Here is a 24304-nt window from a genome sequence, read left to right on the forward strand (position 1 = left end):
CGATGTATCTTTATTAACTTTAATTAGGACGGTCGTATATCTCGAGACTGTTACAAGACGCACAGGTAATTCAACATCTCGATTTTTTAATCGTAAAAATTGTTGTTGAATTACCAATGTGGTCGATTGCATCGATGAAGAGAATATCAAGTAACTACTTATTTATGTATTATTTGTTTCATTTCCTATTTTTAGGAGTTTAAGTAAGAATCCTCAAATTTAATATGTCCTATTTGCTTCTGTTTTTTCAATTCGATGCTGGGAAAACGATCACATAAAATTTCGTTAATTTCAAGTGAGTTATATTGTTTCCCGATTTTATTGAATCATCGAGTTTATAAAACATAACCTCTTAAGAAACAAAGGCATGATAAAAGGCAAATGCCCGACTGTAAAAAGAATCGTAAAATATTGGAAAAATTAAAAAGATAGATTACAAAAAAATCACAAGCACTAAACTACGTAGATCGATATTCCATACTCAGGCAAACTCACTTTATACTCGTAACCACTTACTTGGTTCTTTGTTTTTTCAAATTTCCTTATTTTCGCGTGGTTTATATTGCCCTTCGTATGCATTACATTCATAAAATATCAATCTTCTCGAGACTATCAAACGAACAGAATAATATATCACAGAAGCTTAGAAAGTCTGTCGCAAAATATGTAAATACTCCTGCGCAGTTTTTGCACAGCAAACCAAGTCGTAGCGGGGTGTATATCTCGGAACTTACGCGTCAGGAAAATCACGAGAATCGTCTGGCCAAAATCCATTCCGCCTAACCGCGAATGACCGAGAAAACGAGGAACAAGAATAAACAATGTGGCAATGACCAATGGCTAGTGAAAGGGCGAGAAGGATCGGGCGTAAGCGGCGGTCATGCGTGAAGCGATCGAGCTTCGCTTCTCGGTCAGATTTATCGCGGACTCTCTTCTTTTAGAGGAATCCCTCTTTTCGAATCCTAATACAGACAGGCCGGTCGCATTCTCCATGCACCTTTCTTTGCCGGACGCGTGCGAGAGAATCCGACCCGTTCTCTCGGGCTTTGATGCTTCGTTGGCTTCGACGTTCACGGCGATCCATCGTTGACCGCACAAACCCTCGCCATCGACGAGCCTTTCTGTCTTTTCTTTTTCTCTTGTTCCTTCTCTACCGCTCTTGCCAGTATCGTTTTCTTTTCTCTCGACGAAGCGGTAGGGGCTGAAATTCACGTTCGTGATCGCGGACCGTGCGCCAGCAACGAGCTATTTTTAACACTTGGAATACCGATCCCGCAATTCTACCTCGATTTCTATTCTGTTTTCTAAAAGCGGTGAAATACCATTTCTGCGATATAGCAGGTCGCACGCTCGCTTCGCATATTTATCCGACTGTTAGAATTTGAGAAATTAAAGTTCTTTAATTCGTTGACGGAAGCATCTCTGGGATCAAAATAAAAATGCGGGGCGAAATTTATACGGTATATTTTTGTTTCATTTTTATGTCGTATCAAGCAGGTCAATCAAAAGGCAGGCAATGATTTATCGCATTTAGATGTTGGAAATATTTCAATTTCTTTAAATTACATAAAGTTATATATAAAATCCAAGCGAAGAAATATTGAGAAAAAATTGTTGAGCGAATCTTTGGAATTCACGTTTCCGTCGATTACAATCTGTGTCGATTACGATCGAGTACTTGTTATATGTTTCAAATATTTTGGAAAGTTTTATAAATTAGAATAGATATATAACTAGGATTTACGCGAGACTTACGTTTGAAAGATTTTAAGAAATAAGCACGTTTATGGTAAAATTACGTTTCGAGATATTCAGTTTCAAAGATTTATTTCGTTAATAAAACCATAATGTCGATCGAATTCGTTTCGATACAATGTTGCGTAAAGTTTATTGTTAGTGAAGAATGAAATGACGATAAAATATATATAAATCTTAATTTGAATAAAAAATGGCGTAATAATAAAAAATCAATTCTGCACGTCCTTTTTCCATTTGTCGGATTTCCTCTTGATAGAAAATATTGAAAGAAGATATATGTGTATAATGTTATAATTTAAATGCATAGAAAACCTTACACGTTGTAACGAAGAATTGTAAAAAGTAAAGAACTTAACGTTATACAAAAATATATATATATTTTAACGTATGTTTTAACTTTTATACAGAACAAGGTACAATTATTACAACATTTTTCGCAGTTTTATGGCATATTTCCATATGTCCATATATTGTAAAAGACTTTCAATGGTTTCACCTTTGCTCGTTTAAGAGGAACGGTAGAAACTTCAGTGAGAATTCTGCACACAAGATCCGTTGTCTATTGTCAAAGACAAAAAACGGATCTTATTATAATTTTGTGACGCATACAAATAACCATTGGTCATACGTTTTAACATTTTGTACGACTGAATTCTAAGTTTTAAATTTTTTCTTGTTGATTTTGGAATGGGAAATTCAATGACCTCGAACGCATCTTTCCAATTATAAATCAATGATGTTTCATGTTTTGCTTTGAAAGAAATTAATTAAACACGTACAATCAAATCTACAGATTTTAGGAAAGCGATAAAAAAAAAGGGGGGGGCATTTTTAGAGAAACGCTCAAATTTCTAACAACCCTTCATTTCCTAATTAAACAATTTTCTTCGCTGTCGCTAATTCATCCATTCATTCATTCTTTCAAGTAGAACAAGAAGAAGGTGGCGTATAATAGTAGTAAATTCCAAGGTAAATTTAATTTTCGTTTGCCCCTACTCTCCAATTAACAGAGTTGATCAATGCGACTTCTGAACGGCTTATGTACCCAAGGAAATTATCAAGCACGTGTAACAGGTACGGCGATCAACATATTAATGGGTAAAACGACTCGTTATCGAAAACTGGCTAGAGATTTTTCCATTAACCCTGGCGAATGCGATTGCGAATGATTAGGAAATTCACTTAAGATCAAGATCACCGTCGTTCCAGATAACTCGAAACCATTGGAACCTTCCCAATCGCAAGAGGACAGTAACTAACCCTTCGCGATCCTAGATATTATCTAGAGTTCCTGTATTCTCTGCTCTCGGTCGAGGCATCTCCGCAACTCTCTCCGACTCAGACCACTCTTTGGCAAACAGGCGAAATGAAGCCTCCTGGCGTCAGCATTTTCGTCTGACCGAGTCTCTTCCTCCATTCCGATCTCTGTCCAAACGTTGTTCGTGGTTTTTCGAATTAGGACAATTACCATCGAGCTCGCGAAACAACCCTCGAACTTCCGTCGTTTTGGCTTCTGGAGAACGCTAGAAAACTGGCGTTCTGCTTCATAATTTCCCGATGATTTCCGGCACGAACTCGTATATTTACAACCGAAAGTTGTCGCGTTTACATTCCTATTAACTTTGAATTATTTCACCAACTTCTTATCTCTGCGACGTCGTACGTGGTGCGTGGCCAGACGACGCCGGAAATGAAACAAAAAGACCAACCGGCACGACTGACTTTATATTTCCGCGAAATTAATGCCGTCGCGGGTCAAACGAATTTTACCTGCTCTGGTTCGCAGAGAATTTCTCTTGCCTGTTGTTTCATAATTAAGATACCTCGCCTTTTACATTCGACCGTATTATCTTCTGAAAATACTGGAAATTACCGGACACGCAATTATCAGTACGATCATCGAAACGATCTTTCTATTGTGTCGTATTGTATTTTTAAGGTTATTAGACCATATGACGTGGATTGGGCTGTTTTATTCTTAGAACTTTCGGGGCGTTATTACATGGATTTTGGAGTTTGTTAGATCGAAGCTTGTCTAATTTTATATAATTGACACAATATATAATCCTGTAAGAAACGACTATTACCAACAAAGTAAAAAATTTCTAATTGAAAGATTACTAATGCTCTTATATGGGCATAAATTAGTAATTTTCCTTTGTCTGCCATTATTATATTACATACGTTACCGGTAAAGAATATCAAATCGATGCAGTACAGCGAATGTTGAAGAAAATTGTACTCACGTCATGGTAAGCGGTTATAACCGCATACTCTTGAAGAGTAGAATCGGAATGGAAAACTCACCTGAAGACAGAGCACCTGTAACACAAAGTACACAGCATGTTATTGAAAATACTTCAGCTGGAAATTTGTTGTCCGAGGTTTACGCACAACCACGACCATAAGCACACGTGCATTCGTAATCTATAAGTGCATTCCACATCGCTATAACAATTTCTACAAAAATGCTCGCGCCGTAAACAGGAGGAAAGTAGCCTCGGCAAGTGCTCAGATAAACGCCACTTGACGAATAAAGAGCGCTCAGGGGAGCTCGGTCTCACGGTTTCGGTTATGCAGAGCTTGTAAAGCTCTTTTTCCTTCCCATAAACCGACGCTCTCTTTCGGTCATTGGCATCTTCCGCCATTAAAACTTTAACCCATGTCTTTCCGCCACGTCAGACGTTCCTTCTTCTTCTTCGTACAGCCATCCGCGTATCCGGATCCAATCGAACGAATAGTCACCGTTATCGGTAAACGATGCTGTAATCTCCGCCGCGAAAGCATCAACGAACATAAAACAAATGGATTCTGTGAGAGCGCGGAGGACGACTTAATGGGGTATTTACGATATTGTTCACCGTGGAAACTGCCGGGCCGCGGTTAAGACGAACCACCACGGGTCCTACTATTCCTGTTCTCGATTATTTGGTTTCAGCGGAGAGTTCTGTGGTTGCGATGATTTCATTTCAACTACCAGAGCGATTAAAATTCATTTTTCACGAAACTTTTATAGGTTCGCTACAGGGTTCTCTAGGAGTGAATAGATAATTGTATAGATTGTATAGATGTATTAATTGTATAAATTGGGTCCAATGGAATTTTTCAGGCTTTCTATGATTTCTTGTAGCATGTATCGTTCCATATGTCGTTCATTTTAATTTCCGTGATGCAAGTTTCATACTTTAATTCTTCTAACTTTAATAGATGTCCAATGTATCATAATAACAGTGTCGTAATAACGGTGTCAATTTGAGAATTTCTTACAAATGAAATATATCGTTGGATGAAATATTGTTTTTAAATTGTTGAAGAATTGTTTCTTGATCTACCGATAGATGATAATTAAACGTTTCATATAGTGGCAAATAATTAATAAGAAAAATTTACGTGATCAAGAGTTTCAAAAAAAGCTATACCATTTCTGTACACTCACGAGGCTTATTTTCTAAGAAACACTTAATTTTTTATCGTCAGTTGTACTTCAGAACAAAATAGAACGACTAGCTTGTTAAGAACAGTGCTACGCTTCTTGTCCAAGAAACTCAAGCATATACATCCAGTAATTAAAGTAATTAAAAAATTGAACAACTTCAAGTTTTTTCTCGCTTATTCCCATAAAAAAATGTCTGCCTTCCACGATAATATAATTATATCGATAAAATACCATAAGAATTCTTTTTAGCAGTTCAAAAGGAAAAGCCAGGAAGATATAAATCTCGATTACTACGCTCTTCTGATCGACACCTCGTGGAGAACGTGTCTTACGTAATTTGATATACATAATTACGCAGATGAAGGAACTGGATAAAATTACCTGGCTCGCCTCCAATTGGCTACCTGAGAAAGAAACGACATTTACCGATAGTTTCTTGCGTAAGTATCGTTTCACGCTTCCCGTATTTCTTTAAATCTCATCGTGAACAGAATAAAACCGTGCGTAGAAAGCAAACTCGAAACACGCGGTTTGTCAATCTGAAACAGCGACGAACTTCGGTAAATGCTGCTCGAACTATTCCCTCCACGATCACGACGAATGTCGCGAGAACTCGCTGTCACGCGTCATCGCGGCATCTCCGCAATTTCACACGTGGAATGTAATCTTTCATCGAACCTTATTCCCCGTCGATCGGCTTTTTTCCCCGCGTCCCTGACTTCTCTCGGTCGCGCCAGCATTTACATATAGCGAAAATTCGCTAGTATTTCCCTGACGATTCGTCGCTCGAGGGAAATAATTTGGCAATATTCGTTTGTTGCGACGCCGTCTTCGCACGACGACTCGTCCAATTCTCTTTTGCCAACCAGGGAAAATAAATATGTTTATAAAAGTCTATTTAAATTCGAAGCAAATGGAGAATGAGCCATTCATGGACGCTGTCCGCCACCTACATTTTCCGTTCTATTCTATCTTTTTATCTTAGTTAACTCAAATACATCGATGCTAATCAATATGCGTATAACGTGCTCTATCTAAACATAGAGCTGGCATCAACTTTCGATGATATATCGCACTTATCGATGTGACAAAGTTTACCTTCGGATAAGCGAATTCAATCAGCGAAAGTTCATTGAATCGAGCGAGCACTAACATTTCGTTTCAATGAATGCAGGATTCGAATACACGAGCTTGCACTGTAATAAGTGAAATCGAATATTCGCTAAATACACGTCTCTAATTTATGCTATTACGCTACCTCCATATTCACCAGAATTGGTCACGATCAGTTCGCGAATATTTATCATCGGTTTACAGAAAGTAGTACACAATCATTCATCTGTATCGAACAGACAGAGAATTCCCTTTGATGTATCGACGCGGCATTCAAATTGCTCGTAAATACTCGTAATTGTTCACAATTGTTTTCTATTTGTATAAACTTGGCGCTTTCATTGAAGCAGGCGATGAACAAACATTGGTAAATATTCGCAGATATTTTAGTGGCTAGTAGGTTTTCGATGTGATACTGATTATGCAGATTGAAGACTGATTCAGAGACTGAAGGCAGATTCAAAGAAAGTTCCACTAGACGGAGTAAAATTTCCGCGTGTCGAAAAAGGCGAGGATTTGCAAAGACATTGGACGCGAGGAAGCGGTGGCGTATGTCGGTCAGCCAGAGCGAAAACAATTTACAGAAATTTCTTTGGTCGCGTGCCACTGGCAGCGGCTCAATATGGCGCTCACGATATAAATCAGCGCGCGCTCGGACCTCTTCCGGGTCTAAGTAGAAACGGCGAAATGGGCTGTGTTTTAACCGAGCAAATAACCAGCGATGCTGCTCGCCGCTCGTTATAAGCGGAGAAAGACCGCGTACGCTCGTTTGCGAAAATGCTCGGAAACTCTCGAGACGAACGATCATTTTTTCCCCTCTTCTTCCTTTTTCCTAACTTTCTTCTATTTTTGTCTTTCCTTTTATCCCTTTCCCCCCTTTTTTTTCTTTCTTTTCTTTTTTCCGAAAACATGGATCACTTTCATGGCCATTGCCACTCGAACAATTCGTTCACTGAATCATCACCCGAAGAGTCACTTTATCGGATAAAAAGGAGAAAATTCTCCGGTCGTGAATCGAAATTATTCATTTAATGTGCGATGAGAACGTTTTCGTGTTCGAGGGCATTCCGAAGGAGGCTCGTCGTCGGTCGTTTGTTCCTGAACACGCCCGCAGAAAGTTTTACGGGGAGAGCGGCCTGCTAATGGGGTAAAGCGAACCACTTTTATGCCGCTTCTCCGGCTGGCCAGAGAATAAATATCAGAAATTGATCGAGTTACGGATCTTCCTGGTTCTACTGCGTTTTCGCTTATGGCTTCCGAGAAATTTTCATTTTTATAGCTGTGACTATTTTGTTTTAAAACGTTCTACGATGTTAATGAATGTAAAACATGTATAACTATTCGAAAGACACCAGAAGTCGATCAGCATTGAGTAATTGGATAACTCGTTAACATTTACATTTATTTTTTCTTTATAGAACGTTGTTTGAATGATCGTAAACGGTTCTATATAATAATAAATTAAACGAAACTTTGCAATAAGTTAAATAAAGTTCTCCGTATATCTCTCGGTGGGATGTCAATGATCGAGTAACATTTCACGTCACATGCTTTTACACGAACATTGACAAGAGATAATTGGGTAAAAAGGTTTATGCTTTAAAACGACACTCTGTTACCATTTCGCCCCTAGAAAACTCTCACGAAGTTTTCATATAATTGGATAATACATACCTACGGCAATATATTGGGCAAGAAAGAAGTCCCAAGCAGTCCCAAGTTTTTGTTGGATGGCAAGACCGTTTTCGATACAGACTACGTTAACCGCAGTTCAAACGAACTGTTAATTAAGCGCGATTCGATATTTTGCGAAAAGAATCTCAACGGATTCCAATGTAACGCGCGAAACGAAAAAATTGGACGATGGAAGTCGGTTGGGTCGCGATCCACTTTGAAAACTGCGGACTATTAGTAAAGCGATTTACCGATCCAATCAGAATATCCATCACACGGCTCGGGGATTATAATATAATTTTGATCCATCAGCTGGATAATATCGACGGGTTGCTCTCTCTCTCTCTCTCTCTCTCTCTCTCTCCCGCTCGCTCATCGACTGATCGGTGATTCGATATTTCTTGCACGAAACGCCGCGACTGATACCACCCTTCTCGCCTCTTCCCGACAATTTCTCTATCCTCGAATTTATCTCGTCGTATGACGCCAAAATTAAAGTCGCGATTCGTTCGTTTAGAGGGGCAAGCAAATCCAAGGTGATCGGTGCTTTCGAAGAGATTTTTTTGGAGATCACGATCTCTCGTGCCTCGCGTCCCTTTGTGGGATATCTTAAACTTTGCACACGATCGTTTCAACGAAACGTGCCAGTAGTAGAGGCAAAAATCTCTTTCACGTAATCTATGATAATGGTAGGTTTGCTACGATTTATGTGGCGATCTACATGATAGATAACAACTGATTTATTAATTTTCAGGAAATGAATGTCGTTTTTATGAACACCACCGTGGAAAGGGTGACATTTTTGAGAGGTGATTTCAGTTCTGTAAGCACGTCTTTTCGAAAAGCTTCGTTACATCAGGAAGATCGCGATCTACGCGCTGTATAACGAATGATTTATCAATTTCGAGCAGGCACGGAACTATAGAGGGTGGTTAAGATTTTACAAGTACGCGTATGAAGTAGAGTGTCTTTTTAAGAGTAAACAGTGCGTGCTGAATGAGAGATTTTCCAGGAAAAACTCGAACAGAGCAATTTTATTAAAAACGGACGAAAAGCCTGTATACCCATTTTTTTTTTCGAAACTTCAAAGGACACCGGGAAAAGAATCTTACCCTGGTAATCGTGAAACAATCGATTAAAAGTAGAGGCCTCGCGAATTACGCGTCTCATAGATTGTTGGACGATTTTTCGTTATAGAAATAATAAAAAAAAAACGCGTGCAGCTATGCGTTCATGGCGTAAAACGATTACGGAGAAACGTAGAGAAAGAAGCGGGTGGTATCGAGAGGAAGAAAAAAAGAAAATGACAATAAAGCGAGTTTTATCTCCGAACTAGTTTGTAGGAAAACAATTTTGCGTGGGCGGGTAGGTGCTCGACCCTGATTACGATACAAGCATAACACCGTGCTTACATGAATGGCTCGTACGAGGAAACGGCTGTCGGAGCAGAGTTCGAATCGATAAGTCGATTCGAATATAACCAACAACGTATGTATAATGCGCCGTCGCGGTTAACCGGCCGTAAACGTTCAACTATTTTAAAATCCGTTAATTTTACGCCCCAAATATTCGACAGCTTATTTTTTCCCGCGCGTGTTCCTACGGAGACTCGTTATACTAACGTTATACTAACGAAGGATAAAAAAGAAAGCGAATGAAACAAAAAAGAAAAAAAAAGCGAGGAGAAGAAAGAAAAGAAAAGAAATGGGAAAAGTGGAGATGGGAGAAAAAAATTGATCGTGGCAGTTTCAAGGTGGCTCACGGAAATCGTTCGTCGATTTTTAAATCGACAGAAAACTAGAATCTCCCTCGAGCATTCACGTTTTAATTAAATTTCTCGACCAACGGGTACCAGCGAATCATTTATTTTTCCTCCTCACGGGCTAAAACTACCCGGCTATGGTGTTTGGATTATTATGCGAATTATTTTCACCAACTTCCGGATGTTCTGTCCCCGTGGATACAGGAAAAGTTGCAAGGGAAACAGAAACGCGTCTACGCGGACGGAAGAGGGAAGGAATCCGCGTTGCACGTGGCAGAACTCTTTTAATTAAATATAAATTATATAATCGGGCCGCTTCGGCTAGCTTGGCTCGGGGTTCGGTGAACTTTTCGCACTGTAGAACCTTTTGCGAGAGACATTTATAAACGAACACGACGCGACGTGGCTTTTATACGCGATCGCGTAAATGTCATCAGCCAAGAGAGTAATAAGTTCGATGTAGAAATACGAGCCGACGAATCATTAGTGAGAAGCATTAAAACAAGCTATGGAGAAGATACCGTTCTGGTTGTCGGACGAGCGGATTGCCTAAAATGTCTGACACATATATATTTGAGTAACGCTCGAGTAAAGATTAGTTTCAACATTTAGACCGACAATTAAGTTTAACGAAAGTTAACTTCTCATTTGATCTTCCAATCTCCTGGATTTAATAATTTCACCACATGAATTCATTTCGCCTTTTCAATGTAAATGTAATGTTTCAGGCGTTTCTAGTGTAAAATTCAATTACTTATAATTTGAACACAGAACTTCGGTATTAAAATTATGTATATTACATCATAGTTATATTTTCAAGGACTAAAATAGATCTGATTGACACTGATTAGTGGTTAGTAATTTTTAGTAGCGTAATTATAGAAATTTCTTGCTAATAAACGATCCCGTTAACAGGTTGATTGGTCCAAAATCGATTCCATATATTCTCCATTCGTAAAAAGAACACAGAGAAAAACCGATCATCGTTCAGTTCCATCCGATAATTTCCACAAGAACTTCATCTGCGTATAAAGTAAGAGAGGCATCTGGAATAGAAACATATCGCCGACGATCAGGAAGAACGAATCCTCTCTACAATTCAAACACTTTCTGCAGAGTTGTCCGCTTTTCGCTAAACACACGCCACTCGACACAACTTTCCCATTGAGCATCAGCCGCGAGCGTTACGTTGCACGCAAAGTGAAAAAAGAAAAAAGAAAAAAGAAAAAAGAAAGAAAAAAGAAAAAGGAACAAAAATGTACCGGAAGAAACAAAATAAAAGGAAAAAGAGGGGGTTGAGAGAAAGAAAAAAGTAGCAGAGAAAAGAGAAATCCAGCGCATACAAGCTTTCTCAACCAAGATACAAAGAAATCTCGTTTACTCGAACTCTGCTCTGCATCCTCGCGGGCCGGAAGACAAAAGCAGGATAACGTTTCGCCGCGAAAAAGCGGCACGGTCGATCCTTTAAAGCGGACGTGCGGAAACGTTCTACGGTACCCTTTCCCAACGTTTTCAACTATATTCTCGACATTCCGGCTCTTTTATTCTATACGATCGTCACGGTTGTCGTACGCGAGCGAAATTAAATCCTCGGTTACCCGGTTACTCGGTGTGCCTTGCCAATCCGCACAACGAATCGTCCCGCTAATCAAATGACAGATACTCGATAGTTCGATATTTTTTAATGAATCCGATGGAGATGCCCGCAGCGATACGTTTCCATCTGAACCCTGGATTCTTGTCGACGTTCTCCCAATCATATATCTACATATATTCACTTGCAGTGGTAATGAATCGAATTATTCCGTGCATCGATATCCGGTTCACGTTCCTCGATACCGTTTGCAATCAGTTTCATTGGTAATCAGATCGTACTAGGATTGGTAATAAAACGCTCTGAAAATCTTTCACTTTGTTTCTGACGTCGAAGGGAAGGCAATTGCGTTGATAAGTGGCTCACGAAAGTATTTAGAACAATTATCGTTAGACTGTAGATTTTTATCCGTATATAGGAAATTTGAAAGTGCATAATGCAGAATGCGCATAATACGAGAAAAATGTATGAAATAAGCAAACTATACTCTATAGAATATCTTTCTTTCTATTTTATAATATTTTTCTGTTTTCTTAATTATATTTTGAGAAACGTGAATTTCTATAAAGATCTACGGTCTAATTATTATGAAAAATGTAGGTCCATATCGTATGTGTTATATACAATAAAACATTTTTTTAGCACTCTAACAAAACACAACTGTCGTGATTATACCGGTAAAGTTTGAAGAAATGTATATAAAAGTTACAAGATATTTTTCGTAAACGTATATTTAATAAGTGATTAATTCACATTTTAAATAAAGCGAAATATAATAAAGTGAAGCGAAGTATAAGAGGCGCATCGTTCGAATAATTCCGAACGGTATATCGTGAATGTAAATTGTTTATTGAGTTTTGAGTGCAGAGATGCAAGGAAGAGCCGAGTATTACATAAAAGCAAGACATGAAAAGAGAATATACGATTATCCAAGATTTTGTGTTGTCGGTGTAGTTTGTCCGGATTAAATGAGAGAAATTCGAAAGTAGAGAAGGGCAGAATGTTTAGGTTTCAGTGTCTATATGTCTAAATGTTGTGTGGAAGATTAATTGTGGGCTAGTGTTCGATGGAATTAAGAATGAAAGCTATTTGATATAGTAAAGCCATTATTCTGTATTGTCCTGTGTTATTTATATTTATGTGTCAACCATAGCTTTTCATTAAAATTTAGATAATTAACAAGTAAAAATCGTACAATATTTTAATTGTAATATTTGTAGACTTTATTTATAAGAATGGAAACTAAATTGTCACGAACAAAGATAACGAATTTATTGTAATTAATTTTGGTTCCAAATCTGAAAAATAAACCTCTCGATACCTTTATAGTAACAGTAAAACAACTAACACGAGAAGAGAAAGATTTGAATAGAACGTAAGATATAATACATGATATGTGTAAAACTAGAATAGAATAATCGGAAGACGATTCGACGGAAGAGAAATATTTAAGCTCATTGCGAAACGATTTGTTGACGAGAAAACGAGACCAATGAGTCACGCCTTGTCCTCCTCTAACAACGTGATAAATTAGTCGTTTTATATGCAAATCTGGCTCTTTTACATCGCGCGCGAGCGTAATGACACGTGTAACCAAGCAAGAAAGATCGTTCACGTCGAGGCATCCGAGTCGAAACCTTCATTGCACTCGATTGCTCGATTTAAGACCGAGTCGCCGCGATTCCCGCGTACCGTTTTGCATAATACGTATTTTATGCGGCCACTGAATCGAGTACAAATGTCGAGAATAAAAACGATAATGATCTTTGTGTGCGATACATTTATCATCGTCATATGCTACGATATATTAAATATTATCCTTCACTCCGATAGGGACGAGAAAAGCAAGTCGATCTTTGTTTTTCACGTATTAAAAATCTTAATTGCAGTTGGGCTAAACCTTTGTAAATCGGTTATTTCAGGTCGGTTAAAGATATTTTTACGATTATGTCAAGTACAGCGGCCTTACAATCATTGTCAAACAATACGAGTGACAGTGAACATTTTTGTGAATCGGTAATAGACCATTAAGAGAATGTTTGTGTTAGAGTATCAACGAGCGAAGAGTAATTCGGAGAATGCACAATGTTACATGGAAATTTAACTGCACGTGGCAAGAATCTATATTTTGTGTATGAAATCTATAAAAATGTACTATAATTGAGAAACGAGATACATATTATTAAAGTATAGGTAGGTCTAGTATATTTAGTCTGAGTATTTTTACGCTTTTTACGAATAAAGTACCTCGCACTAAGAAGAGAACACCAAAGTTGATATATATATATATCTAATCGGTAGAAATCCGCTTACAACACATCATTTTTGTAATACGAGCTTGAAGTCCTGTTTATGGAATAAACCCAACATCTTTCGAAATTCCACCAAAAAATGTTAACAACACGCATTATCTAATGGGCAATCAGAACCATCGCAAAATCGCGATGCAAAACCTACAGCCGATAACGACGTAGGAAGGTTGGCAATAAAGCGCAATAATGGCAAAATATCTCTTTCCGCGTTTGGACGTGGCGAATCGTCGCGGTCGTAAGAAACGGCGCGGCGGAACACAAGCGGAAAGATGAGAAAGGACCGTGAGCTGGTAAGTCGGATGTAAAAGAACAGGCGAAACGTTCGAGTCGGGGTTGGTGGAAGACGAAGAACATTAGTACGAAACGAAGTTGAGGGAAGAGAGAGAGAGAGAGAGAGAGAGAGAGAGAGACGTAGCGAGTCGAGTGAAAAGTAGAAGAAGGAAGCGGATTCTCGGCGCCAGAACGGCGTCCGCGCGCCGAAATGCGACGACCGAAAACCAAAGGTGCATTAAACTTTGGCAAGCGTACGGGGTTAACGTCGTCGCTCTTCTTCGGGTGTGTAAAGACGGAGTCTGAGCTGGCGGCGCACCAACCAGCCAACGCTTAGGTCGTGAGACACGACTCGCTGCTCTTCTGGGGGCTGTGACGTCCCTCCTTCGTCCGCGACAACGATCTTACTCCCTTGACGATCGTTTGCCCGATACGCCACGCCAAGTAATTCCGTGCTACTTCGCCGTTCACCTTCACCAACCCTATCTCTTGTTCTTTGTCTGTCTTATTTTGATACTTTCCACTGACCGATCCGGCTAAATGGCACTTTACTCTTTTTTCGCCTTGTTCCGTCGTTCAGTTAGTTGTATTGGACTAAACATTTGAACGTGGTTATGCTTGAAGAGTTTTTCCATTCTTTCTTTGATTGGCGGGTTGCTTGATGTTTGGTACCTAATCGTAGATGGGTTAGGTTGAGAAAGTGATTTAGGGATGGTCAACTCTTGGATATTAGACCCGAATCATTCTGATATAACGCTGTTGTAACGATTAAATGTATAAGTAGACTTGATTCGTTTGAGTTTGTCAAGAGAGAAGGTTTTCAAGTTTATAAAATACGAACAAATTCGCTCTTCCATCTGCCTACAATTCTCTGTTCATACACGTATAGTAACAATTTAGCAGAGGCCCGGAGACAAGAGTTCATTTAATTGAACATTAAATAAATTTCAATTAAATAAATGGAATCCGTATAAACGAAGTTCTGTCGTATCGTGTAGAGTATTGCTTGAAAACACGCGACGAAATAATTACTCAAGTACGACGAAACATTTGCGTATACATTACGCAATTATGTTCGTCCGCATTATTGCCCGAAGATCCATTTCCCAGAGTTGACTTCCTAGCGTTAAAAACCCTGTTGAACCTTGAAAAAATCATGTCGCGTATAAATCATATTTCTAATAAGCGATTACACGGTAAGAATCAGGAAGGAGCGTAAATTACACTGGAAGATACAAATCTTCAATTTGACGAATACCACGTGCCAGCAACCGTGGCAAATTAAAAGCCATTTGTCACTAGTTCATTCTCATTTTCCGCTTCGTCTTTCTTCGTTCTGCACGCGCTCGACTTTCGTCTGTACCACCTTTGCATCGCTTTCACGAATGTCAGTAAGTAAATATATATATATATCCTATCGCTGGTATTACAGATCCTGTCAAAGCTGCAAGAGTCGACGATCGAGAAGAGGCTATTCGTCGTTTCTACTTTGTTGGCAACATCGTATTTACGACTTGGCCGGCGATTTGCACAGCGAAAGCGCTTTGTAGAAGACCCACGCGATGTGTAACGTGGGCCGAGTGGGCGAGGGTACTTGTGTCGGGATGCCACGAATAGCCGCGTACTCGACGGCACGAACATTCACCGGGTATGTCGGAGCGAGTCAAGGCACGCGTGAACATCGATTCCTGATCGTTTCAGTGCCAGACACCAGAAGGTCCTGTCACGTGATCGTACATCGCGTAGACGGGCCAAGGGGGTGAGAGAGGACAGGTTGATTTCCATCGTACTCTTGATAGGTGTTCTCCTCCTTACGACTGTTCCAATACGATACAGATATATTGGAAACTCGACGATTACATTCTTTTCATTTTCTCGCTCCGTCGAATTTCTGTAATGCCTTTGAACCTGCCTGAGCTCGCGTTTAAAAGAAACTTTCTTACTATTTTATTTGTTCGTTCTATTCTAATTTTGATTTCAATTCGACGTAGAAAACTCTATCTACAGTTCTATTTAAGATAATACGGTTGAAAATCGTTTTTGTTTAGTGTACATTAATTTCGTTATGTGATACAACGCATAGAACTTGAATCGTTGCACCTGGAGGATAATCGAATTGTAAACCCTTGCAGAGGTCAACGCCAGACCGGTGTAGGATCTATTGCACTCTTGGGGACGTTAAGCTACGGACCAAACGAAAACGAGTATGCCCATGGAGACTGAAATACGTAAGAACGAATTTTGAGAGTTAACTGAAAGGGTATAATGGAACACTGATATCTGCCATATCATTAATTGTTAACTGTTAATTGCAATTATATCTCAAATAATTGTCAACTAACAATAATTGGAACTTATAAATTCAAACTTTTATTTTTTCCTCGATTACTACCAGAAATTTAACTTATCTCCATTTCATTACAGCAGCAACCACCTAATTTTCCATCGCTGTAGGATAAAACCGGCAAAGACGGATAATTCAAATTCAAAATTGAAAAATATTCCGTATCTCTCTATCGTATCAATCTATCGCTCATCGTCATCGAAGATCATCTTTCAATTTACACAGTGACACCATATAATTGCGTGCAACCTTACAACTTGTACTGAATATCCACGCGGGTTCCGCTATCCTGGAGGAATACGTCGTTTCCCCGTTCCTATCATAAGTTTCCTCGCGGCACGAAAGCACCAAGCAACGGCAGTCTCTCCGCCGCGTTACAGGGTCCGAATACTGTCAGTCGCACCTTCCGGCTGCACGCGATTCAACGACGTTTACAATTTCCGGCAGACGTCGTGCGGCGTCGACCTGTACCCCAATCCCGTCGGCAATCGCTTGCGCAACACCTGCTAGGTAAACGGTTTCTACGTAATCGTGCTGTAATAATCCGGAAAGCCGAATTGACAGTAGACATCGGTTACCGCGTACGTGCTCGGTTTCCCATCGATGGCAATCGCGATGAGGACGTTCCACAGAGACATCGAGTCCCATTAGAAAATGGATCATCATCTTTGTTTCTTGCCAGTTCTTATACGCGGCTCGGTGAATTTTCAAATCGAACCGAGTAATTTCGTGTAGTTTATGATTTTCTTTTATAGCTTTGCTGTCCAGATTTTGTCGTCCTTGAATATTGACATTTAGTACGGATAGGTCCCTTTGATAAGATAGAATTGACTATAAAATTTCGCCGTATGTGGATGTACGCGACTGACGATCAGAGTGGACTGACTTATTTATTTTATAAATTTTAAAAGTGAGCAAATCATAATACACAGACGTTTGAAGAGATAAAAGCTCGATACACATTATCATCGATTCGTATTCCTTTAATCCGTTGAACGATAATTTGTTCAAGAAGGAGGTACAGTTTCAACGATTACATATACTTTCGTAATAAAATTTCGTAATAAAATTTCGAAATTAATAAAAGATGGATCAATTTGGCTTCTGAGAGGCTCATACACTCTGTGACTCGCTATCCACGATCAATTTGCGTCTCCGTTAAAAGGGAACAGCGTCAAGACGACTACGTCAAAAGGTAAGCAAGATACACACTGACATCTTCGTTAAACGTCGCTGTTCCTCTTTAGCCAGACAGGATAACTTTCCGCGGTCGTACAGAACGCACGAGATCCAATTAATAGAAGACGACAGCTGTCACGTGCACACTCGAGTATGACACTGGCCTGGTCGTCTAGTCGATTCGAGACCGGTCGCCGATGTTGCGTATCAGAAGCGATCGATGAATCATTAACGTGCGCCTCGTGTTTGATTGTCGTAGACAGGACCTTTGTTCGTTGCTTAATTGATAATCCTCGTTCGATGATGGCAGCCAAGTCGAGCGAAGTGAGCTACCTGTGCGATAGCGGATTGACAACTTCTCGCCGGGAACAGCTTCCGATTAACTAAACAGGAATCACGCGTCACACTGTGTAGCCTTTCGTGTAAGATTATATGATATCGTGTCTGCGCTACTAATGCGCCATGTCTGCCGATGACTGGTGCTCGGCGACGGCCGATCAGTTCGCGTTTATATGTTCCACAAACCAAGTACCCATCGTCCTGTTTCGATTGCTACATGCTCCGTTGAACGAGACTAAGCGTCAATAATCGCGAGCACAGGCTTGTTCGACCGTGAACCATCAAAATATTACGTGAACCGCGATCATTAGCTGAGCCGATCAAAATTTTCTAGCTATTGCTGAACTTGTAGCCTCTGACGTTTGGAGATGATAGCTTTCTATTGTTTCCAAGTTATATTGTTAATTGGATAACTGATCTAGTTAAGGATAAATTATATCACAGCCTCGTTATGAAAAATGTTATCACTATTGCGGGTTCTTTCGAATTGTAAACTAAAAATTATATAAAAATTGTATTTCTGAATAAAACAGATTTTAACGATAGTGTAGCTATACGGCTGAGAAGGATCCCGACAATTTGTACGCCACACGAGCCGGACCATAAAACGATCTAACCTTTGCGTTTCGACTCGCGTGCCAATTTTGAAAGTCAATAACGATCGAGAACGTTCCGATAACCTTCTCAACGTGATTAATGGTCTCGTTATTCCGTCAGGGAAACCTCAATTCCTTCTTTCTAAAGTTTCCAACAGCATTCTCATTTGGATGTATCGCGATATTTTCTCGTGCCAAGATATATGGGTAGACAAATTTTCCAAGCGTCAGGATGGTGGTGCCAATTATGCTCGTTAACCCTGCCAAGAGGCAGGGGACGGTGCACCCTCTAATTTCTCATCGAATCGGCCTTCCTTCCGCCTTTCATCGTCTAAAACTTAATTGCATCCCTGTTGGTTTCGCCCGATGCAAACATTTAGTCTATCTTTGTCCTCGACCCTTTGCCGCCTTTTTCCCGCTCCTTTCAAAGTAATACCATCAGAGGTATTACTCACAGACGACACGGCGCCAGAGTTCAAGTTGGTAGTCGCGGTGGGATGGATTTCGAGGACGCACGCTTCTCTCGACGATCACAATAATCTCATCGATATCCGCGACCATTTGTCTCGCGGCCACCCTCCACGACGCAGGAACCGCTGACTCCGCTCGAACACTTTGCTCTTTCCTTTCTTTTCCCCTGGTGATTTTCGTGAATCGACGTTTGCTTTACGAACTGGATACCTCGTAAATATCTGCAGGAATTTACAGTCTCCTGGCAGGCTACGGGATAAAACAGGACAAAATACGAGCGCGATAGAGCGACAAATTTGTCGGTTGAACGCGACGAGGATTACGATTCGTCGATTTATCTGTCGTCAATTCTTTGACGCGCGAATATTAGATTTTGATTATAATCGTTTAAGGGAAGCTAAACCAATCGACGAAGAAGTGAATAAACAAATAGAGATGAGATGTGCGATATTATAATAGATATATAGTATATAGAGTAGATAGTGACAAAATATGTGGATGACACTTATAGAGTCGATTGTAGACATCAGGAAAGTTCAGAAGATGTTTCGGGGTTCCATAACACATAATAAGTAGCCACTTTTCGTTACACTTGAGAGTTGTGTGCTGAGACATAGAGCGGTGGTGATGGAGTTCATTTAGGGAGAGAGAGTATTTAAGGATGAAGCGATGGGAGTGTATCGTGTACGTGAGCAACAAAGCCTCGAATAGATCTTACGAGGAACCTAGAGATGTTGCGGCGCACGAAACATTTATCGTCCGGATTTTGGCTGATTTGTTTAGCAATCTGTCGAGTCGAGGTAACGAGACGTTTAGTAAAACAAAATTAAGTGTCGAAGTGTCCACGGTCTAGTCACGAGTTTTATAAGCAATTTACATCTTTAGATCTATAAAAATTACTGAAAAATATATTCGGCAAAATTCATCTCTACTTTGTCATTAAATCCATGACGGTATGTACATCATGTACATGTATGTACATCATGACGTTACTCTAAATCCTCTGGGCGATTCTTTAAGCTGACGAGTTTAACCTTCAACCTCGAAATCAGTCCTGCTCTAAATTGTACGTACGTCTATCCAGAACAGGACAACTCACACAGAAGTCAAGAAACTTTGAAGTGATCGAAAAACGTCAGAACTTAATTCCAATTTCAACAAACGTTAAGAAGAACGCTCGGCTGATACCGTAAGTGGCGAATCGTTAGAGGAACGAAAAGATGGGAGAGCAGAAGTAATTCCCTGAGATTAATGGGGCGGATTAGAAGGCTCACGTGTACAAGACGGAATTTTGAAACGCGGCGCGTTTCGAGAGACGAGGCGGATAGGCATCGAGCGAATTCCACGCGCCCCGTCCTCATTTGAATAAGACGGCAGTTAGTTGTGTTTACGGTGTACAGCGGCTGACAAACGATTACAAATTGTCCCACTGACAAATTGCCGGGCATTACTCGTGCACTTTTGGCGCGACCGGCAGCGCTGCCACCCTTTTCGACGCCTACGCGACGGAACGAACGTGTCCGATCTTCCAACAGGGAAAGGAAGTAACGCTGCGTGAGCCCCTGCTTCGTGTTTCAACCCCGTGTTGCTATCGATGATCCCTGGCTGTCGAGTACTCGACGTGCGATGGACATAGCGAATGCGACGAGAATTTTATGGATCGGACATTTTCAGCTGCGGTTGCTTAGAATTTCGAGAAGCTACGAAGTTATTTTGTACCGAGGATGGTGAATTTGCGGATTGTTCGAGGCGTTATTGGCAAACGTATTGGTTGCATATTTATATTAATATATATAATACATCGACGATCCTCTTTCAATAAAAATTAAAAAAACTTGCATATTCTTTGATAATTACGAGATCATAACATTTTATCGGATTTGGTAATTTCATTGATAAAACGTTATTTAGATCTGCGACTTGAAACTTCTTAACCAGTTATTTACATTATTTCAAAACGTTCGTTCGAGTTTTTAGACTCGTTCTTATTAGTCAAGTCGTTTAAGTTCAAGTAGATTTGTTAGATTAGTCAGACAAATTTTTAATTATTCCTTGAATTTTGAATCGTGTATTGTAAATTACAGCTACAAACAAATTGACGAAAGTGAAAACGTGTTTGAAAATTATAGATTAATATCAAGAAGCTCGTGTTTTGTTATTGGAATTAAATATTGCCGAGAGAATCATTGATACAGGCGAGAGGCAGAAATAAGCCGTTAGGAGGTACAACGTTAATTATCATCTGACTAAAAGACAGAAATTACTAGGAACGCTTAGGTAATGGAACTGGATAGTTCCCAAGTAGCAATTTGCAGTGGTGCTAACTAATAAAACGAAATCAAGGATTCAAATAATCTACACAATCTGGGTAACTCGGATCTCGCGGGCTTTGTAGCATGTGTAACTACCAATTACTGTAGCGACCGAACAATTTCGTACACAAATACTTCTCCTGTATACTTTGCAAAATTCTCCAACTATATTTAACAAATATAGCTTGATCAACTGAGAGAGTAACGATAACGCGTATGCGTACATCATCGTTCGTACGATTGGAATAAATACTTTATACAAAATACGATCGAACTTGGATTATGATGAAAAATTAATCGATCGGAACGTTGAATTTGTGCAGAGTAATAATTTGAAATACAAAAAAAGTTCATAGAGCTTTATAACGTTTATGAAAGTTATAAAAAAGTAACGAGTTAATAATTATGCATTGGATCCATAATTTCTTCACTTAAATTTCATCGAGAAAATTTACAACAATCTGATTTGTGAAATCATTTAGAACGTTTATGCTCTGTATTATATATTTATTATGTTATAAAGCAAATTCTACCATGTCGGTGCTATGCGAAAACTAGTAACGCGAATATGGAGATTAATCGATGTACCTAGGTATCGAATTTCTCGAGAAAGAAATTTAACAAGTTAAGAAAGAAATAGTCGATCAGAGTTATTATTGCGATACCGAGTACACTATATATCTTCCATAATCTAAAGTTTCAAAGGAGATAGTAATTCTTCACGTTTTTTATAATTGTCTTGTGATTATTTGTTTAATTGTTCGTAAGTGTGCTAATATTTATAAACGGAAATGTATAATATTATCTGAAAACGGAAAAAGAAAATATATACGCTAAATCTTGATAGCAGTCTATCGAATATTCCTCGAATATTTATGAAAGTTCACGAGAGCCAGTGTATCAATCTTCCCGAGCTATTATCCTCCATCTCTGGCTCCTTTGCATTCCGCCGCGCGGAGCAATACCATTTATCTTCCATTAACATCGGGATCCATGTAAACTAGACAAATTCTCGTGGTGGGATCCGGCCGCGTTGCGCGCATCGCGATGCACCTTTTTGCGTTTCGCCGCCGGCATATGATAGATACATCACGATACTATTGATACAGTGGAGCATTATTCGCGTGTTCCTTGTGCTGTCGAGTGATGCTCGTCACGCACATGTCCCACTCCATCAGATAGCAACATAGAATATGGGTTCAGTTTTCCGTGAAATCTTTCAATCTCATATCTAACAATATCAAAATAGCTACCCTGTATTGTTTCCTAGAGATTTACGGGGTTTTGATAGAAAAACGTTGCTAATTTTAACCAGTTGTTTGAAATTTACATCAATAATCTGTATTATTTTTATTTTTAAGCGAATTGACTGCGTCACAGTAGTTAACTTCTATACTATGTACTTTCTTCGGGTATTTTTATAATGTATCGATTTTACAAGAGAAAAGAGTTCTTCAATTCCTCAGAGTGAAGACGAATAAATTCGACGAATTTACAAATAAATTCTCCAGTAAATTCTAGCGAGCTCTTATAGATTTGAAATAGGAAAATTAGTATTTCGAAGGTGTATCGAATCAAACGAAAATTACTTTGATTAAACACATACATAATATTTTGAAGGAACTGCTTGAAATTAAAATTTTACCTCAAAACAACAAAGTTTTATATGTACCGACTAATAAATCCCTCTTTTCCTGTCGAAACTCTCTTCCCCTAAGCGATATTACACGAACGAAAACGAAACTCTGTAAGAGGCTTAATTTCTCCACATGACCGGTTCAGAGGGCACCGATCCAGGAAGAATAATAGGCACTTGGAAAAATCTCCATGCTTTCATCCTGCCTTTGCCTTCTGCACGCTGACCCGACTTCCCATTACCACGCAACCTCGAAAGCACCGATCTCAAATCTTCTCGATAGCCGCAAATCGGCCGCGACTTCTCCGCCTGCAAAAACTATAACCCATTAATCGATTCCGGGGGTTGCTGCGGAGGCGCACATTCAGCTTCCCGACCCACTTTCGTCGGATAATAGCGGCGTCGAGCGAGTACGCAAAACTGGTTTTTTCAACGTCACGAACGGAAGCACGTAATTTAGCAAGATGTAGAATGAGAGATGAGCGGGAGTTGGTAGAAGGAGCAGACGGTGGAATCCAACGGCACAGAAGACGCGTGGTTATCGACCCCCGGGACCGAGGACGATGCTCTGCCGAGGAGGGTAGCCGCTGTGGCGTCTAAAAGACCGCTCGGACTTCACCCTCCGTTCTCGAGAAGGGGGTTTGGCGTGGTTGGAAAAAGAGAGGGTGGAGGCTGCCTCGGTTACATCATCTGATACGCCGGGGTAAAGTCGATGATGCTGGGCTGCGTGTTCTTTAAAGGAACTATCGTCGAACAGACTCTATTATGCCGGACCAGACACGATGTAGTCGACCAAGAAGCATCCGGTCAGTCCTTATGCAAACTCTGAATACACGGGGATGTCTGTTATGCGATTCTGAGTTTGACAGCGGTGTACTATTTTTATGATATCGATACTTATCGTCAGAATACATTGATATATTTATCGTGAGAGTTTAAGCGTGGCTGATGTTAAGGACGGTGATATTTTTCAGTCCGATAGAGATCCGACGAATCCAACGTTGATGATACATAGAAGAATGGTCGAGTCACTGCATGAAACTCGTGTACATGCGCGAGAAGCACGTCGCTTTACCCACATGTAGAGCGAAAGTGTAGTAGAACTTTGTTTATACGAACTTGTTAGGGGATATAAAATAGTTTATATAATTGGAGTTGATGTAAAAGTTCACTGATCCTATTCACTACGAATTCTGGTTCATATATTATAATAGGAGTTCACGTTCAGATAGAAGGATTCAACTGGTAGGAGTTCATCTAATGAGACACTAGCTTAAATTTCATCCAACTAAATGCAGTTAATATAAACTACTACCGCTGTATTTGAGTTATTCGAGAGCTATGTATATTGATCAACTTCATAAATGGAAATATGGAGAAAAATAAAAATTCACAAGGACTATTTCTCTACATTTATCCTGCTATTTGCAATTGTTGGAGCTGTCATCTTGTAATGTATGCGTCGAATATTAATTATGTAATTCGATGATGTCTGTTTTCTCGAATGA

At 39.7% G+C, this 24304-nt stretch overlaps 1 protein-coding gene across 2 annotated transcripts in view; it reads right to left on the bottom strand.

Annotated features, from left to right (window-relative positions):
• The window catches only part of Nolo (ADAMTS-like no long nerve cord), a 235344-nt gene that overhangs the window by 143313 nt on the left and 67727 nt on the right, over positions 1–24304 (bottom strand). For both annotated transcript variants that reach the window (XM_072005441.1, XM_072005440.1), the window contains exon 2: positions 4066–4080. In XM_072005441.1, the coding sequence (XP_071861542.1) occupies positions 4066–4080 (15 nt within the window). The remainder of the gene's footprint in view (positions 1–4065; positions 4081–24304) is intronic.

This window comes from Bombus fervidus, chromosome 6 (genome assembly GCF_041682495.2).
Source record: "Bombus fervidus isolate BK054 chromosome 6, iyBomFerv1, whole genome shotgun sequence".
NCBI classification, from domain to species: Eukaryota; Metazoa; Arthropoda; class Insecta; order Hymenoptera; family Apidae; genus Bombus; species Bombus fervidus.